At 50.5% G+C, this 19,461-nt stretch overlaps 1 protein-coding gene across 5 annotated transcripts in view; it reads right to left on the minus strand.

Annotated features, from left to right (window-relative positions):
- Positions 1–1,114: 1,114 nt before the first annotated feature.
- Positions 1,115–19,461, minus strand: part of LOC114102355 (store-operated calcium entry regulator STIMATE) — a 56,296-nt gene continuing 37,949 nt past the window's right edge. For 4 of the 5 annotated variants that reach the window (XM_027947809.2, XM_071618754.1, XM_027947810.2 and 1 more), the window contains 8 exons: positions 19,220–19,315; positions 17,034–17,155; positions 12,199–12,311; positions 11,154–11,231; positions 10,062–10,211; positions 8,198–8,308; positions 1,604–1,736; positions 1,115–1,414 (listed from right to left, as the gene is read on the minus strand). In XM_027947809.2, the coding sequence (XP_027803610.1) occupies positions 1,308–1,414; positions 1,604–1,736; positions 8,198–8,308; positions 10,062–10,211; positions 11,154–11,231; positions 12,199–12,311; positions 17,034–17,155; positions 19,220–19,315 (910 nt within the window). In that variant the 3' untranslated portion in view covers positions 1,115–1,307. The other variant, XM_027947811.2, reaches the window with a different exon arrangement.

Here is a 19,461-nt window from a genome sequence, read left to right on the forward strand (position 1 = left end):
AGACTTGGGAGTGAATTCTGTGGCAGCAAGGAAAACTTCCTTCTTTTTCAGCACAGCTATGGCCAGAGCGCACCTCTGTGCACATCCATACCGTTAACCCTTTTGGCTCTGCATAGGATTGGGGTTACACAGGGGGACATACCCCTTTGGTATATGGGAAAGAGCCTCCCCAAGGGGCCCAGTGAGCAAGCCCAGACTCTGTTCCCACAAGAGATCTGCTCTCCTGGGGCACAGGGCTTCGCACACACAGGCTGGAGCCCAAGCTATATAAGGAGGCCAAGCTGGTCTGGAACGTGGGAAAGGCTCTGAGCAGCCATCTCCCCCTGCTCAGGGGACAGGAGGGGCTTCTCAGTGGCATTAGCCTTGAGCCAGGCACTGTGATCCCAGGCCCTGCCAGTCCAGTCCCAGGAGGAACCTATCAATGATCCTGCCATCACAGCTAGACAGGCCTTGATGATCCTTGAATCTAATAGTTCCATGCACACTAGGGACACTCCAGCTGAGATCCTGGTGTTCCCATGCTCCAGGTAGCATGGGGGAGGAGTAGAAAAGAGGAGGCTCACCCTGTTGTTTGGAAGAGGAGGAAATAGCTTAGGAAACTACGTGACACTGGCCAGGGAGGAACTTTGGCCAGGGAGGAACTTTGGCCAGGCTCTCTCTTTGAGGAGACTTTGGATCATAAGGGAGCATGAAGAGGGTACAGGAGGAGTGGGCTTTGGAACCTATGCCCCACAGGCCTTGGGGTCCTTGGATGCATCTTAATGGATTCCATTGGGGAAGGGAAGAGCCCCAGGTCTCCAATGACTTCACTGTAAGTGGTGTTGCTATGACTTCCTTTATGTGAATAGCTCAGCCCCCCTGTTGTATACAAGGGGAAACAGGATCAGAAAAAGGGGAAGAGGCTGGTCTAAAGTCACACAGAAGGTGAGCACCATGTCTCTAAGTCCAGATTCTTTCTAGTATATCTCAGTGGCCCTAATGTCACCTGCTTCATCCCTTGGGGCCCACCTAAGAGCCCAGGAAGGGAACAGGACATATTCCCATGCCCTTTCCCATTCCTCACTCTCCTCTGCAGTTAGTAGCAGCAATGGCCAGTGATCAACCAACAACCTCCTAATGCTGAGGCCACTTGGGCATACTCTTTATTGGTGTTTCCAAGGTTCTGGTGCAAAGGGTCAGGGCTGTGGGGCAAGGGCGGCGGTCCCAAAGACAGCTGGGAAGAAAGACATATTCTGGCATAAAAAAAGTTCGTGGGAAAGGCTCCTGTGTCCAGGTGCTCTGGGTGGAGGGGGCGTGATGAGCACTTCTCAGCCAAAGACACTCTTGGCAGGTCCAGCTTTGGGCTTCTCAAAGACAGTCTCAGTGCCTGTGCGGTCACGGCTGAACACAGATGGGGCGACTGAGCCAGCTTGCTCTGTGGGAAGGAGGTAAGGGAGGTACTGTTAGGGAACAGACCTGGCTTCCTCCTAGGGAAGGCCCCTTGTATTGAGAGCAGCCCCTTCTGAGCCCAGAAGCTCTGGATTCTCAGGAAAGACCCCTTGATACCCACCCTACAACAACCACAACCCCATATCAAATTGCAGCCCACTTGGAGGACACTCACCACACTCCCGCATGACCTGGTAGGTCTTGGACTTGATTGCCTGGTTCTTGGCCAGGTTCCCTCGGGCCCCCTTCAGATCTTCCTCCTTCACAGGGGGACGCTTCTTCTTGATGGGGGCTTCTGGAGCGCCAGCCTTGGAGAACCCAGAGCTGAATTTTTTCTGAGGCCTCAAGGCAGAGACCCCTTTCCTGGCTCACTGAGCTCAAGCAGGTTCAAGACCCATTCCTCTTGCAAGAAGTCACAGTGATACACCCCCGCCCCGTGCGTCTCCCAGCCCCCTTGGCCTGACCTGCATACCTGCTCTCCCTCACACACTTGGAGTTGCTGGTGGCAGAGGCCACCATAGCTTCATACTGGTCTGTCTGCCTATTCCTGAACAGGACACAGGAGAAAGGGACTGGCTTTGAGGCTGAGCAGCCCCAGGAAATTTGTTGAGTTCCAAGACCTGATATTGGATGGCAAGGGGTCTCTTAGGGATTGTCCCTCTCCAGAAAAGCACCCGTATTTTTACTTAGTATGTCTTTGGAAGGGAATGGGTAGACAGTCCAGATGTCCACAAAGTGACAGTTCAAAGTTGACACCCATCCTTGGAGCAGACAACAAGGACAACCCTCATTGGCAGGCTAAGACTATGTGTCCTTCCAGTGCTGGGACATTCAGAGTCAATGCTTGCTTACAACCCCAGGCGCCTGTGAGTCTGAGGCCTTGTTCCTTTCTAAGCCCTGGGGGCAGGTGCAGGGATTCCCTCCCTCAGCCCGGGCTAGGCTCCCAGGACAACACCACCCCTATAAAGAATACACCCCGCTTGGGAAATACAGGGACACAGAGCTGAACACCTAGGCATAGACTCCAGTGTGTGTGTATACACACACACACACACACACACACACACACACACACTGCACGGCTACAGCTACAAACATACACACAACTGTACACACTGGGCTATATAGGCAGCTCCCTCACACACACACAAAGGGACATGTAGAGGTCTATAAAGGGACACACCCATCTCCCACCACCCCTCCTAACAAACTAGAGAATAAACAAAGCCAGGAGCTGGGACGTCCTCCCCAGGCCTGGCCTCCCCAGGGCTATAGTGCCTCCTGTTTATCCTTGGATCTTAGCTCAAGACAGCTGCCAAAGATGAGGTGTCCAGGACTCCACCCTGACTCCCTTTGGTTCCAACACAGCCCATGCTGGGCCCTCCTACCTGGGACATGGTGGGTGCTGGGCAAGAGATGGCTCCCTGAAGGTGCCTCTGGCAGACAGCAGCGAGGCAAGAGCTCTGCGTGGAGCCTGGCCCTCTGGAGCTTATATAGCCTGCTGGCTCGTCCCTGTAAGTCACTCCCCTACCTCCGACAGGCTCTCTGATGATTCAAGTCCACTCAGCCACTAGCTTCAGAGTTTATTCTCGGACATGATGGGGACAGCAGCCCTGGCGAAAGCAGACAGCTGGGGAGACCCTGCACCCTTGGGAACAGCTGCTCTACTTGCAGGTGGGAGGTGCTGGCACTAATGGCGACTGGCTGTGTTTATGAATGTGGGTCTAGGAATGTGTGTGACAGTTTGGCTTGTCTGTCTGCAATAGCCCATCCCAGTGTAGGGGGCTGTCCGTGAGGAGAGGGAGGGCCCTGAGCTGGGTTGGATGCTCTGAGCTTGTTTTTCTCTCTCTTCTGCTCCTTCCTGTGGATTTTAGTGGGAAGTGACTTTCTATCCCGAGCAGCAGCAGGGCAGAAGTTTCCAGTGTCTGGTGCTTGGAAGCATTTGCTTAGGGTGAGCTCACAGGGCCATCATGATAGACTCAGAGCAAGGGGCCACTGATGGCCCACAGATGGGGAAACTGAGGCCAAGGGGACCCTGGGGGGCTGCTCCACCAGATTTTTGTGGATAGCATCGTCCTCTGCCCATTTCCGGCACATGACCTTGGAGACTGGCTCTCCTTCTAAACTGAAAGGGAAGAAGCAAGGCAGTGGGAAGGGGGGCCCAGGAAAGACTAGAAAATGCTTGACATGAGGGTCCCAGGGACAGTCTCTGTCTGGGATATGTCATAGGGATGGGGTGGGGCTGACCAGCAGGACAGCTTAAGTGCTACAAGAGTCCTGAGAAGGAGTGAAGCCCACCCCAGGTATTGAGCTGTGCAGGGGACAGGCTCAAGGACCTCCTGCAAGGTGACTTGGTTCTCCTCTGTTTCCATCACCCTCATCTTTGTAGGGGAAGATCCCCAGGGCCACACGGCAGGGCTCTGAGCCTGGGGTGGGTGTGGGGAGTGGAGACGATCCCCACCAGAGCAGACACACCCCAGTTCCTTTCCTGTTTGCAATGGAGATTATTTTTATCTTGAAGGCTCTAGCAGATGGAACCCAACCAGGCATTGACATTTGGTTATTCCAAATGCCACTCCACTGGTATCATACCTTAACCCCACCCCAATCCCCACTCTAGTTTCGGTTCCCAGGAGGCCAATGTGAGGATGGCCAGGCTCAGGCTGAGATGAGTGCTGACAGGGAATGCCAGGACTCCCAGGGGCAGTGCAGGGCACGCCAGGCCTGGTGAGGGCCCTTCCACCAGCACCAGGGTGCCAGCCGGGGCTTCAGCACTGCCTCACAGCTGGCTCTGCCCAGCCCATGGCCTCTGGGATAGGATGTGGGGTGCTCCCTCCTCACACCACCTCCCAGCATGGCTCATTCCTCTGGAGGTAGAGTGGCTTAGTCTCTCATTAGCAAGGAAGTAGACACGGCAAGAGCACGTTTGATTTCTTTCCTTGGCAGACTGGCTTCGCTGCTGCATGGGGCGATGTGATGTTCCTTCTCCTGCAGCTTCCTGGGGAGCCTTCTAACCCACTGGGGACATTGTTTTAAACTCCATTAAGCTATTTCAACCCCAGAAAAACACACAACCAACAACCACAAAAGTGATGGTTTCTTTTTTAAAAAACTGTTATGTCAAACTTTATTGTAAACCATTTTACAATATAAGTACATCATCTTCCCTTTCATTTCGAAACTGTATTTCTGTGACTTGTAACACCACTGACGAAACACCCTTGCTGGGATGGCGGCTGAAGTGGCCTCGGTTCTGCTTACATAGGTCTGACTTCTAGTAAACTTCATGAAAAGAAAAATCAAATTGAAAACAACCAAACCAATCAATGAACCAACTGACCTGCCCACCCACCTGCCCAGGAGCTCAAGGTGCTCGAAGCAAGTCAGACCAAAAGTCTCTCACCAGAAGCATTGCCCCTTGGGGCTTTCAATGTCTTACAAGGTAAAACAGAGCTCTGCCTCTTAGCTGGAAGGGTGTGGAACTTCTAAGAGTCAGCCTTGTGCCCTATGAAGTGGCTGCTCTGTCTGGCCAGCAGAAAGCCCCCAGGGCAACCTGTCTTGACTTGCTGCAAAAAGGTCACTGAAGTGCAGTCCGGAGGGCTGAGCAAGCCCTTCTCCCTCAGGGTCCTGGGCCAGCCTTCAGATGTGGACCCTGGTACACTGCTGAAGGGAAGTTATGACTTGCATTTGAGCCTTTTTATGTTCCCTGAAGAAAGAGGCATGAGAGGTGACATTAACCTAAGACTCCCTGTTACCAGGGAGGGCACAAGTGAAAGTTGTGGCAGGAGGCCACCACAGTGCTCAAGGGCTGAGGGGCCACAGACCCTCACCTTGCACATCTTCAGGCTATGCGGACTGAGAAGCCATTGCCACCCAGGATCTCATCACCATCTCCCTTGCCATTGTCAATGTCCTAATAACAGCCAAAAGGAAATAACAGCAACAACCACCTTTTCCAATCAGATCACAGTTCTGCCATATTGGTTTATTTTCAATAGTTACAAGAAACCTGTTCCTGACCTTGATTTCAAGCTTCCATTGTGGGTGGCTTGGCCAAGGTTCAGATTTGGACAAATCAGATTGACCGTATACAATATTCCGTCAGTATCCCATCATTTCTCAAGCACGGTGACGCCTGCCATTAGCCAGTGAAGGGCTGCACCTCGTAAGGCACCTCGGAGCAGGTGGTGAGGAAACTCAACCCAGGGAGGGAGGACAGCTCAGGAGGAAGTCCTGACCACAGCTCTCTGTGTTGCTTTCATGGGAGAGTGTGCCATGTAAGAGCCCCAGTGACTAGAGAGCTGGAGGCTCTCCCAGGGCACAGGAGGATGGGAAGGCCTAACATGTGATGATGCCACACCGTCCAAGCCCACACACCAAGAGGCCCCTGGGATCAGACAGACTCCCTGTTCGACCTCCACCCTTGTCAACCAGTTACACAGCTGCAGCTCAGAGACTCAAGCCCTTATTAACAACAATCAGGACACAGGACACCACCAGCACTCACTTGCTACCTCTGTCCCTCAAGCTCACTGTTCAGTGGATGCTGGGACAAGCCTGGATATGAGGTCCTCTGAGGTGTATACAACCCCAAGTTTCCTTCTTTTACAGACAGTGGTCCCCTACCCCTGAACCTGGTTTGGAAACACTGGGAACTCAAGACTGAACATGAAGCTTGAACTCTGAGTGACAGTCTCCCCAGAAATGCCAGTCTTGGGTCTTGCCAGTCACAGTAGTCTGGGGATGGGCAACCCAAGAGAGCCCCCACTGGAGACGTGGAGATGTGGTAGGGAAAGACCACAGTTATGGAATGGGAGGAACCAAAGAGAGTGAATGAGAGCAGGAGCATTGTGGGACCTGCGCAGGCTCCATCTCGCTCACTGCCAGCCTGTCCCCTCCTCTGGCAGCGATCCCCACACTGGTGGAGTCACCTCCTACTGCACAGCTACAGTCCCTGCTCCTCACAGTGATTCCGCATTCCTGGAGGAAGAGGGGCTGAGAGGGCCTCCCTAAGCTATTCCACCATGTCCAAGACAGGCAGGACCACAAGCAGCAGCAGACGACAGTTCCAGGTGCCTGGTTCAACAGTCTGGCTTACATACCACAAACATATTCAGACCCATTATGCTGAAGAGGAACATGTTTTTACACAGGTTTAAAAAGATGGTTCTGAGTGGAATGGCCTCTGCGCTTGTCTCACTTGTAGCCCGCATTATAGCGTTTTTATAGTTTTTTGTTTTATAGTTTTTTGTTTCATTATAGTTTTCTGTTCCTAAGGATCTGTGGCTGCCTCTTGGCATGACAAACCACTGGGCAACTCCACCCTGCTGCTTCCACAGCAGGAAAGTGCTGGGCTCAGCCAGCTCCACCTCTATTCAGCAAACTCTCTGAGCCACAGGGGCCTGTGGCCAGGCTGAAGAGCAGGTGCTACCATGTGAGGAGGGGCTGCAGCCTCTGGATTTAGAGCAGGTTGTCTCACCTCTACCTGCCCACCCCAGCCTCCATGCTCTGCAGAGTGGGGAAGGGGGGACTGAAAACAGGCTCGTCTGGCCATGTGGATGTTCTCCAGACTTCCATGTAAAATGAGCAGATAACAGCAGGTGACAGGCACCAGAAGAGGATTGACTCTGCAGGCTGCTGTAGTAGAGGCTAAGAGGCTGGGACTATTTTACACTTGAGATCTGGAAGCTCTGGGGAGAGGCAGGGAACAAACACGAGCAGCCCATGCTCTTGATTCCTCTGGACACAAAAACCTAACTCTTAGGCTCCTTTACCAGTTAAACCAAGACCTCTAACCTGCCAGCAGAAGTGACTGGGGTCCTGGCAGATCCCCTCCTGTTCCACACACTCTGGGGCACGCAGATCCACCTTCAGACCAGCTGCCTCATGCACAGACCTGACCTTCCACAACCACGGGTTCTGATTCCAGGCAAAGGCCGTCCACCTTGCCCACTGGGGTCACTTGCCTCATCTTATCGTAGGACATTACTTAACAATATCCCAAGTAGAAAAACTCTTGACTTCTTCCTCCCACAGCTCATACCCCATGAAAGGCAAACAAATCCATTTCTTTGGGGATTAAAAAGAGTTTTTAAATACAATAGTATGAAAATATAACTTAAAAATATAAAAGTCAAACAGCATACGGAAGACTTAAAAATCTAGGTTTTGCCCATTAGTCCCATAGGTACTTTGTAGGAAATAAACACATACTCAAAAAACAGTTAACACTGTCATAGCTCATAAAACCGGCTTTAGAAATCAAGAGTTACAAAAGCCATTTTGAGTAAGAAAGCATTCCGGTTCCAACTTGGTCAGTGAGTGACTTTAGCCCCAAGCACGTCATGTGTCCTCGCTGCCTGCAGCCTTGGGGAGAGACCCACCCGCGGTCTGTGCGGGCCTGTTTTTTCCTGTACCTCACCACCTGGTCAGACACAGGACAGGGGCTTCGGGGTCCCTCACAACACTGTGCAAGACAACAACAAACAAACAAAGCTCTTTGCTTGCATATTTGGTCAGTGTTTGTAGTGCAACTGAGCGGGGACCTCCAGCTGCCCACGGCCCACTTGGGTGCTGGTTCCTGTTCCCTCTTTTTAAGTCACAGTAGTCTGGGGGTGGGCAGAGAGTGGGCAGAGACAGCGAGAGGAGTGGAGGTAGAAGAGGAGGGGCAGAGAGAGGAGGGAAGGGATGATGCTGCGGGGTGACCACCTGCTGACCCAGCAGCTGGCTGGCCCCAAACTTGTCACCCCCAGCATGGAATGTGTCATACAGGCAGCCCGAAGCGGTGCTTCTTTTTCTTCATAGGCTTGAGTGGGGTCAGTCTGCGGAGGTCCTCCTCCACGTCGGACTCCTCCATCTCATCATCGGCCGAGATCAGGATCTGGGCAGCGGAGAGGCACGGCTGAGACGTGGCAGCAGCCCTTCTGCGTTTGCCCTCCCTGGACCCCAGGCCCTGCCAGGAGGCCTCAAGTCTTGTGCTTCTGTGGAAGATGGTGACAGGGAGGCCCCCTTACACAATAAGACATGCTGGCCCACCGAAACCAGCACTGAGTCCACAGACCCCCCCCCCCCCCCCCGGCCTCTATGCCAGTGCTCCTCATTTCCCCATCTAACTCCAGCTGCACCCAAACCAACCACACTTCAGCAGAGACCTGAAGCCCAGGGTCATGCTGGCAATAAGAAGCTTAGCCTTGACACACGGAGTCCTAGGGCCTTGACGTTGCCTTAAATACAGGAGAAGCAAACTGAAAAGCTGCAGGGGAACATGACTTCCTACTCCAGGGACAGGGTAGTCTCACCAATTCTCCCCTGGACTGAACCCTTGAGGGCTCTCTGCTTCCAATCTCGGTCCCCTGATTAAACCCTCACTGGCTCCCTACTGCTTATACAAGCATGTCCCAGGTCCTCAGCCTGCAGCACAAAGCACCTGCTCATCTAGCTCACATCTCGCCTGTACCTCACACTGCTTGACATTCCATTGTACACTCTGGAATAAATGCTGCTCTGGCCACAGTGAATTTCACATTATTATCCAGATGCCAAATGACTTGACTGAATGCCCGCCAGCTATTGCATCTGTGCTTCTGTGGAAGACAGTGACAGGGAGGCCCCCTTACACAATAAGACATGCTGGCCCACCATGCTGGCCCCTACCTCAGACTCCAACTCCTCGTGGGATGCCGCCCTTCGGTAGCAGACCTTGCTCCCATTCCTTGAGTTCTGGTGCCCATAATGCTGTTTGTCATTCAAATGTTTACCAAGCTCTTACAATGTGACAAGCTCTGTGCCAGATTCTAGGAATATGTACCCAGAGAAGGCACGGGCTTACTTTCTGTCCTACTCCCTATCCATCTTCCAGAACTCCCTGCCTACTGCCCCAGGGTCCTCACAGGGTTTTGTTTGTCTGGGCTTCAGAAGGCTTTGCAAATGCCAGGATGAGCCATTTGTGTGTTACTCTGTCTGGATCATTTCTGTGGCTCTCCTGGTGGCACGGTGCTTAGCACGCCATGCAAGTTTCCCAGGGCCTCTCCTGAGACAGCTTCACCTTAGATGTGTGGCGCACAGCCCCTGAGTGGCTGCCAGACATAAGTTATTGCCTCTCTGCTGCTGTTCATGACCACTGCTCTTCCCTGAAGCTCAAACCTTTGAACTTTGGAGACTAGGAAATAAGGGCAGATGGGGTTGCCTGAGAGGTCTGGCTACTCCTGTATTTTAGAAGTTTCCAGCTGGCTTGGCCAACGCCTTCCTTGCTTGTCAGTGGTGGGCAGGGATTCAATACCTTACTGCCTGAAGGTCAACCATGAGGCCCAGGAGGGTCCTTGCCAGCTTCCCTGGAACTAGGCAGTTCCTCCCTTGCCTTTCTCCACTGACAGGGAGACTGTTGGTGGTAAGCCACCCCCACCACATAGTCTACCCTCCTCCCTAGGAAGGCATGTGGGACAGCAGTCCTGGGGCCTGGCTAGATGGGAATGGTGTGTGACCTGGGCTGCTCTTCACTCAGCTTCTTCTCCCTCCCTCTGGTTGGTGCTGTGACTCAGTACCCAAGAGAAGACCAAATGCAAACATTAGACCAGAGACCTGCAGGCCAGTGGCATAATGACCAGGTACTCAGAGAGGGTCAGGGAGGCCCCTACCTCAGACTCCGACTCCTCGTGAGATGCCGCCCTTCGGTAGCGGACCTTACTCCCATTCCTTGAGTCCTGGTTGGCTCCTCTCTCTTCTAGTTTAGCTTTCGTCTTTCCTTTTCTCATGAGGAAATTGTCCACTACCCAAAACATCAATGCCTGTGGGAAGAGAAATGCAGGTTACTTTGGGAGAAGCCACTTTCAAGGAAAGCAGAGCAATCGCAGTCCCCATTTCCACCCTTTCTCAGCCCATTCCAGGTTACAAAATCCAAAGACAGGGAAAGAGAATCCAGCCCCCCTGCAATCTTCTAGACGCTTTGAGAGAGATTCCCAGACCTTATTTCCTTTTCTGCAGTTTTCTCATCAGAGAACAGGGAAGAAAATCCCTGTCCTGCTCACCAAGGGGTTTCTCTTGGGACTGGCAGCCTGTCTTGGGCCCAGAACCAAAGTCCCTGGATACCTGCTCTGGGCCTGTAGAGCCCCTGTGTGGTGACAGCATATTCTGTGTATCTGTGTGTCCAGGTCCTTTTATTGTTCCTCTCACTATTTCCTGGCTTTTAACCACTGTGCATGTGAGTTTCTGAGGACTGTCCTCAGGAATAAACAATTGAGGCACATTTGAAGTGATATATACATATATTTTTTAGTGGTGCTGGGGATCAAACCTAAGGCATCACACGTATTGGGCAAGTGTTCTACCACTGAGCCACATCCTGAGAACCCCTCACCCTTGAGACGGGCTCTCACTAGGTTGCTGAGATTACAATTATGTGCCACTGAGTCCAGCTTGAATGATCTTGACCTAGAAGCTGGTGTCACACATGGGGTGGGATGCCTCCATGGTAGATCCCTAGCAGAGAGGGCAAGGACAACTTTCCTAGGACCCTTCATCTTGGACAGGGGCCCTGGAGCAGAGACCTGCCTTTTGAAGAAGCAATCCTGCCATTTCCAGGTCTTGGGGAGGGGAGTGGGGATGTGACAACTGGTCACACAGAAAGAAAGATCTGAGGGCTCTGAGTTTTCCATCAGACTCAGGACTCTGAACAGGAACCCTGGAAGGCAGGGCACAAAGCAGTGTAAAACATGCAACATGGCACTGACATTGACAAAGAAGGGGACGATCAGCATGACGATGGCCAGTTTCAGGTCTGGGTTTTCAATGGGATTCAGTAGGGCCACCTGTAAAGAGAAACAGATGCAGTGAGGTGGGAGACCACAGGGACAGGGCCCAGGAACCCCTGTTAGGGGGCTTAGCTTAGGCATTCCCCCAGAGTGATAAGACAGCCCTCACTCCCTTGGCTGCAGAACCCCAGATCTGACTGTAAATAAGGGACCCTGTATTGAGCATTAGTGCTTTCACAGCTCTCCCCTTGTTGTGAACTTGCAAAGTGCAGTGTGCTTACAACCACTGAACCAGAGCCAAGCAGTGCCCAAACAGAGTGGAGAGGGCCCCAAGCCTCCAGCAGGGAATGCAGGCTCTTGAGAACTGGAGGGAGGAAATTGAAATTCAGCAGATGCTCATTAGAGACATGAGCAACCAGGTGTCAAACCTCCTTCTAGCAGAAATCTTGTACTCTAACCACCTCCCTCAAGACAACGGCTTTGAAATGCCCTGGCCTATTTCCTAAAAATAAGACCCAGCTACAGCCAAGAGCTGAGCCACTTGTTCTGGAAGACTCAGGTGGTTTTGCATAGGGATGAACTTATCTATACAGCACTGGGGGCAGCACTGGGGTCAGCTTATCTATGCAGCACCAAAGGCCAGAGCCAGGGGAACCCGTGGTCTCACCAGGGTATTGGCAGGATGGGAGACACAGGTCATGAAAGCTGTCTGTGGTGCCAAATGGCTAGCCAAGACAGATGTGTGAGGATGACATTTGGAAACGCAGAGACACTTAGAGTTGCAGGGTCTGAAGACTATATCCCCAGGCTTAATCTAGAGTAGACCCTATATCCATGGAGAGGACAGATGCCACATAAAAGAATGACAACTTAATAATCTTATGAAGAGTTGCCATATCAGACCAAATCTGGGATCTGCTCATGGAGTTAAAACAAAAATTTAGCTTTCTAACAGGGCTGCAGCATGTGGGTAGTGGGATGAAGTACTGAGCAAGGACTGCTGGAGTGGGGATGGGAGGCAAACCTTTTTCCACTGAAGTATAAGAAGGACGATGAAGACGACGGACTTTTCAAAGATCATGATCACGATGTAAAGGGCACACTGCCCAAACCAGGCCCCACATTGCAGAGGGTCTCCTGCAGGGACAGGTGGGTGCTCAGTCACACAGGCCCAGCATCCGAGTGAGATAACCCCCTAGCCAATTCCCCTACAGCTCTTCCTGAGCCCTCACATTCCCAGCCACACCCTAAACCTTAGTTCCAGAGATTTATAGTGAGCCCCCCACCAAGGTCCTAAAAAATCACCTTATTCCTAACAGATAAATGCAATATTTTAAGTAAAATCTGATAATTCCTAATTTGGACATACTAAATTGGTATTCCTTTCAAAAGATTCTAAGATAGGACTGAAAGGCCCTAAAGTTAGTGAGTGCTCACGGCTGGAGCTCAGACAGGCTGGCTCTCTGTCTGCTGGCAGCAGAAGCTATGTGAAGCAAGACTGCTATTACTGTCCATTGTTGATTTTTCCAGTGGCCAGTTCTATCCTTCCTTTTCCTCTGCCCACGAGCAGACTGACGTCATAAAGGCAGCAACTGACCTCTTTGTTTGTCCACTACTTTTTACCTCCTATGCCTTGTCCCACCCACTTCCTGGCCATCTCCACTGCCTCAGCAGAAATCTGACCTGGGAGGAATTCAGATTCCACTGTCTCAAATGGGTGACTTCCAAACACTCTGGCTAAGGACAAGAGAAGAGAGAAGCCTTCAAGGCCAAGGAAATGAGCTCAGGTTTGAGAGACTGTGATGAGGGCTGATCTTTGATCCCATTCGTCACCATGACTGAGAAACTAAAGGGCCCAACAGTTCACACTGAGGGACACTCAGGCCCTGAAATGCCCCTAGAATGCTTCAAAAGGGACTCGATGAAGGGTGGAGGACCTGACAGTCCTTCTAGGAAATGATCTTCTGATATGATTATCCCAGGGAAGGGCCCCTAGGAGTCTCCCCAAAGTGGAGACCTGGGGACAGTGGGGTGTGAGGAAGGCCACCAGGTTGCCCTGGAAGCTCTGTCCAAATATCACTGGCCAGAACAGGAGGAAAGAGAGTAACATTTCAGGAGAGGCAAAATCTAGACTTTGAGAAGAGAATTTGGCCCAAAGAGAAATTTCCAGCTTCTCATTTGAATCTACTATTTCCCTGGCAATCCCTGTCCAGGCATCAATGCCCCAGGCCCCCGGTCTTGCCCAGGCATGCCAACCGTACTCAGGGGAAGCGCAAGAGAATGCCTTTATATAGCTGTAATGGACAGAATACCAGTCTGTTCCCTTTTCTGGAAAACAACAGAGAAGGGTGGCAGAAAGCCTGTAGAAACTCATCAGCCACCTCTTTGGAGTCCTTCCTGCCTGTTTTCACCTTTTCTGCAGGACATTAGAGCCTCTTCCCCAGGCTGAAAATGGAGTTTTGCAATGCTTCCAGTAAACCACCTGACCTTCTTGAGAAAAGTTCTTTAAAAGAGCAGATGAAAATATTAGCTTCAATAAGAAAGACTAGGGATATGGAGACAGCATGTACCATTGGGAAATGTCTCTGAATTGAGACTGGTGTGTCTGAAAGTCAGCGGAGCAAGTGGCACTATTTACATACTGTGTCAAAAGGATACCCACTTGCTTTGAGTGTGCTCACTCTATTTGCTATTAAGCTGTGAATGACTGACAAAAGAGGAAATGCTTTTTTTTCCATCTGCCTCCTTTCTGAGTTTCTGCTGCACACCTGAGCTGCTGCTGCCTTTTGTTTCAATCTCACTGCTAAAATAAGAAAGTTCCAAACCACAGTGAAAAGAGAAAAAAGTGCCCATGATCCTGCGTTGACATACTGCCTCCTGTGTGCTGGATCACATGAAACCATAGCTCGGATGAGTGCACACGCACCTGTTTGTTTGTTCATTTCTGTTTCCCTTGAGTCTCTGAAACGCTCCTCAGAGTCCTGTCTTTAAAGGACAACATGATAGGTGTGGCCAATGTGTACTGTACTATAGAACCTCATGTATACAGGTTTTGGTTTCAATTAATTATTTCCTCAGAATAAGTTACAGGAATAGGAAGCAAAAGGAGGCTTCCGGAAAGAATGGGGTGGGCAGCAAAGCCCACATGCACTGTGGACCTCATTTTCAGGGAGAGAGCAGTCTGGTCATCAGATTGCAAACAACATGTATTACCCAAATCTGCTCGTTCCCAGACATGTAAGTGTGGCTTACTTCTCAAGTCCAGTGATCTTCTCTTCTAGGAACCAAGAAAGCTACCTAGAAAACAAGCTCCTTTTCTTTAATACCTGAGAAGAGAGCTGTGGAGCTCTCATGGAGCTACTACCTCAAATGGATGGGCAGGCTTACATGCATAATAGGCAGAATAATGGTCCACATAGATGTTTACATCCTAATCCCTGGAACCTGTGAATATGTCATGTTACCTAGCAAGGGTAGGGGATGATGGATGTCAATGGAATTAAGGCTGCTTATCAGCTGTATTTCAGATAGGAAGAAGGCAGGAGGTGTAACTCAGTGGTAGAGCACTTGCCTTGCATGTGTAAGAATCTGGGTTGAATCTGTAGTTACCACAAAAACAAACAAAGATTTAAAAAATAGTTTTTTTTTTAATATTTATTTTTTAGTTGGACACAATGTCTTTATTTTATTCATTTATTTTTATATGGTGCTGAGGATCAAACCCAGGGCCTTGCATGTGAGAGGTGAGTGCTCTACTGCTGAGCCACAACCCCAGCCCTAAAAAATAGTTTTTAAATATAGGGAGAGTATTCATAGTGTTCAGGTATACAACAAAGTGCACAATGTAATCAAAGGGGACTTTCAAATAGAAGATGGCAGTAGAAGGTCAGAGCAAAGTCAGAGTAGTGTGATGTAAGACAAACCTGACGTTGAAAACAGGAGGAAAGGCACAAGCCATGGAATGTAGACAGCCTCTGGAGGCCACAAAGGGCAGCAGAGCAATCTCCCCTACCACTTCCAGAAGTATCTGGCCCTACTGACACACTGATTTTAGTTCAAGAAAATCATATTGGATTTCTGAAGGAAAAAACTATAAGGTAATCAATTTGTGTTGTTTGAAGTCACTAAAGTCTATGTTAATTTGTTATAACAGCAATAGAAAACAATAAAATTTGACAACTAGAAAACAATGGGTAACAACAATCTGGGAAGGGCGGCCCTCAGTGGTCCTAATAAAGGGCAGCTTTCTCTGGAGATACCTGGAGATATCTGGAGAAACTCCCGATTCTCAAGGGCACTGGCTAAGGCCAGGCAAGGGGCCCAGGGAGGTCAACCAGCATGAGAAGGAGGTGTAGACACAGCTATTACCCTCTTCCTTTTCCACTGACTCTTCCTTCTGTCAGGGAATGAGGGCCTCCTAATGCCTGCTGTATTAGACCTGACTTGCACTCCCAGGTCACACAGCTGATTGAGGGGATCCACCTTAGCTCTGGTCAGCTAGTTGAGAGCCTTTTGGAAGGGATCTCAACAGCAAGGAAGTAGTTATGAGTACTGATCGTGGAGGTGGCTGGAGGGTTGGTGTATCTTGCTGAGGGCAAAAGGCCCCCAACATGTACTAGCCAGGGATGCTTTGTGCGCCACTTGACTCCTCTAGGCACCTTATCTATAAACAGGGATAATAATGCCACAGTAGTCCACATGTACCGTGGTCCATTTCTGGCCTGCAAATTGAGGAATCCATGACTTGGGGAGTCTCAGAAACCTTTCCTGGAGCCCCAGGAGGTACACGCTGTGTGCTGGATACTATCTTAAGTCAGTGACTCATCAGGCATCAAGTGTTGGGGCTAAGAAAAGCCCTCCCCTGAGCTCATCTCCCCTTCATGGGGATAAACAATTACTTAAGATTTCTAGAAATACCTGAGGCATTCACAGCCAGCTCCATGAATAAGCTGCCCTTTTAAACCGTCAATCCCTTAGAGATTTCTAGCCATCTAGAAGTTAGTGGCCCCTGGGCCCAGAGCCATTAGTTTTTTGGAATCTGTGGGAGACTGCAGATCCAGTATTCCATCCACACTCCCTCTGTCCCTCCATTCCTTATGCCCTCTCATGGCAAAGGTTCCAATGCTGCTGCTCCAACTGAGAAGAGGAGCTCCTGCCTAGATAGAAAGGCCAGTGGGAAAAGAGCTGATGTTACCACTTAGTCCTGTCCTAACACTCCCTTTCATGGGGCTACATGAAGGCAGCTTGCTACTCAGGCTGTATCCATCAGAGTCTGACATAAGTTACCTGTTTTAAGCTCTGTCTCTGGGTAAAGATGGACTTGTGACTCTGGTGACTGGTACATGCGATGCTAGGTGGGGCTCAAGCAGTTGAGGGAAAGCAAGGCAATTTGGCCTCAGGGGGACGGACCTTCTAGACCTGGCTATGTGAGCACCATTCACATAGGGCCTCCCATCACATGTGGGATGGCCTGGTGACCAGATAATCACAGGTGTACAGAAGAAAGAGGGGCAGGGCTTCCACCTCCCTACTGACCACCCCATTTCTCCAACATGGCAGGGTGAGCTCCATGAAAAGTCTGGCAGAAATAAGGTGGTCTTAGGGACTTGTAGGAGAGATTAGTGATCTCCCTGAATCTAGGGTATCTCCTGCCTCCTGCCACCTTTCCTGACACCAAGGCAAGAGCCTCAGCAGTGAGGTAGGCACCCACACATACCCAGGAGGATGATGCTTAAACCCCAGAGCCAGCCCCTCCACCACACAAAGCAGATGGCCATCCATTCCCAAATCTTCTCTGGATCCCTCACTGGTAGGCAAGCAGCTCCCACCACACACCAGCCAGTGTTCATGGCATATTACCATATTCACCAAAACGCAGGGATTCCCACTGCTGCCACTCTACCAAGACACTGACAGCGCGCACTCCCACATAGATGAGCAGCATGCCCACAGTGGCATCCAGGAGGAAGTTGATGAGGTACCTATGAGGAGAGGGCACATAATCACAATCAGAAGCCACTGAGCTAGGCCCTAGGTACAGAGTTTCCCAGAGTTAGCAGTCAAGGCTGATGGAGGTACAGCCTGAGAAGCTGAGTGACCCAGTGTTTTTTTCTGATCTTGTTCTTGGAGGGGCTGGTAGCCTTGAATGTGCCCATGTGAGAGGCTGCAAAGGTTGCGTGCAGCTCTCACTTCCAGGTCCTTGACAAGTTACTAAAGTCAACAACTTGAGGGAGGGAAAAGAGAGGGATGAAATGCTTAAAAAGTGTTCCTGTCAGGCCAAGATTGAGCAGAAGACAGAAAAAAAAAAAAAAATGTCCTTCTGATTATTCTGATAACTCCCCGGTCCAGCCAACATAAGGTCTTGTGACAGTGCTGCTGCCTCAAGGCAGTTCTAGAAAATGTCTCCAGGGTTTTTTAGGCAAAGAGGGCAGGATCATGTGGCCCTTGCTCATTGTGTATAGACATGTACACACAATACTTTTACGCTTTAGAGAGAGTTTTACCCCCTGGGACAAGGCCAAAGGACTGGAGGGAGAAGGCGGGACCAAAAGGCATGCCCACAGTGACCACATGTTCTGCTAAGATCTGTTTCCACTGAGCTGACACAAAACCCTTTCCCCTCTCCAAGGTAAGACCCACCTGCCCTCCCCCGAGGGCCCTAAACCCAGATGCAGTTGAGCCCTGCTGACCACAGGCCCCAGGTCTCTGTTGCAAACTATGTGGAAGACAAGGTCACTGGATTAGGTACTGACCCACTGTGATACCGCATGGCTTTGACAACTCTGCAGATAAACCCAGGACACTGTGAAACCTAGCTGCAGTGTTTTGAGCGGCCACAGCTTGAGGCACTTGATGAGGATTCCTGGTCCTTCATTCCAACCCCAGCTTGCGCTTGCAGAGCACTCTGATCCCAGACAGAACATGCTGTGTCCTATCCCCAGGGGCCAGAAAATAAGCCTAGAGAGGGAGGGGGTGGTGTTTTTCTCCTGCCTGTCCTTCCTCTTTAAAGTCACAAGGGGTCACTCTCAGATCAGAGACAGAAAGAACAGTGCTGGCTGCTAAGGCAATTTTTCCTCTGGTGTGAGGCTATAAGGCTCTCGGATCTAATTGGTGTCGAGTGCCTCTCACACCTAAGTCCTTACATTTGAGACCCAGCCTGAAAACAACAAGGATAACTGATACACACACATGCCTTCTGGTCATTCATTCACTCGCCAAATACTTCTTGAGCCTACTATGTGCTGTCCTTGGGAATAAAGGTCAAGTTCTACACTATGCTCAATGTAAGGGAGAAGGGCAGACAGCAGGGAGTCATGCAGGCCCTGGAGCCAATCAGGATGTATTTGAGTCCAGCTCTATCACTCCTGAACTGCATGAACTTAAGTGCCATTATCTCTCTGTGTCTCAATTCCCCAACTGGAAAGTGGGGATAATCACAGTATCTACATGGCAGAGCTGCTCTGTGGATGAAAGAAGGTAAGAGATGGGGCTGGGATGAAGTAGGTGAGCCTCCTTTCCTACTCCATCTGCTAAGAGAACCATTCAGGTGCTACCAGCAAGGAGGTCAGCATTTCAGGGCCCAATTAAGGTTTTAGACAGATGGCCCTGGGGGCTGTGTGAAAGGTTTTTTTCCAATGATAAGGCAGAACAACCCATGTTCTTTAGACCAAAGAGGTCAATAATAGTCAACAGTCTGAGACCACAGAGAAGCCCCTCTCTGTCTTTTCTGGCACAGAGACATTCCTGCAGGTCATGTTGCTGGGAAGCTGGGTGACAGAAGGGCACTAGAAAACCAAAGGAGGACTGTGAACTGATTAGAAGAAAGCCAGTGTACCAGGCAACTGTCTAAGCCCTGATGACCAATGGATGGCTGGGTATGTGAGTTCATGGGTGGTATGCACAGGATTGGCCCTCAGAGGAATGTAGAGGAGAAATGGTGACCCCCTCTGCACCCTGGAGGAGCAGGACTGGTCACAGAAAGCAAGACCAGCACACATTTTCAGTGGAGGACTGACAATGCCTGCACTCAAACATGGGTCACTTACAGTGAGCAAGGGTCCTCTTCAGTGAGATCTGCCAGGTACACATTTGCAAAGTGGATGAACAGCATCCCTATGGCTTGTTTGGAAGTATCTAAAAACCTGCACAAGACAGAAACAACACCTGTGACCAGTCTGACAGGAAGGTATTTGGAGAAAATGAATGGACCACAGAAATTATCTGGAGGCTGGAAAAACATTCCTAAGGTCAGTGTCAGGGAAGAGTCACTAAAGAACAACACAGAGAG

This window comes from Marmota flaviventris, chromosome 1, assembly GCF_047511675.1.
Source record: "Marmota flaviventris isolate mMarFla1 chromosome 1, mMarFla1.hap1, whole genome shotgun sequence".
NCBI lineage: Eukaryota > Metazoa > Chordata > Mammalia > Rodentia > Sciuridae > Marmota > Marmota flaviventris.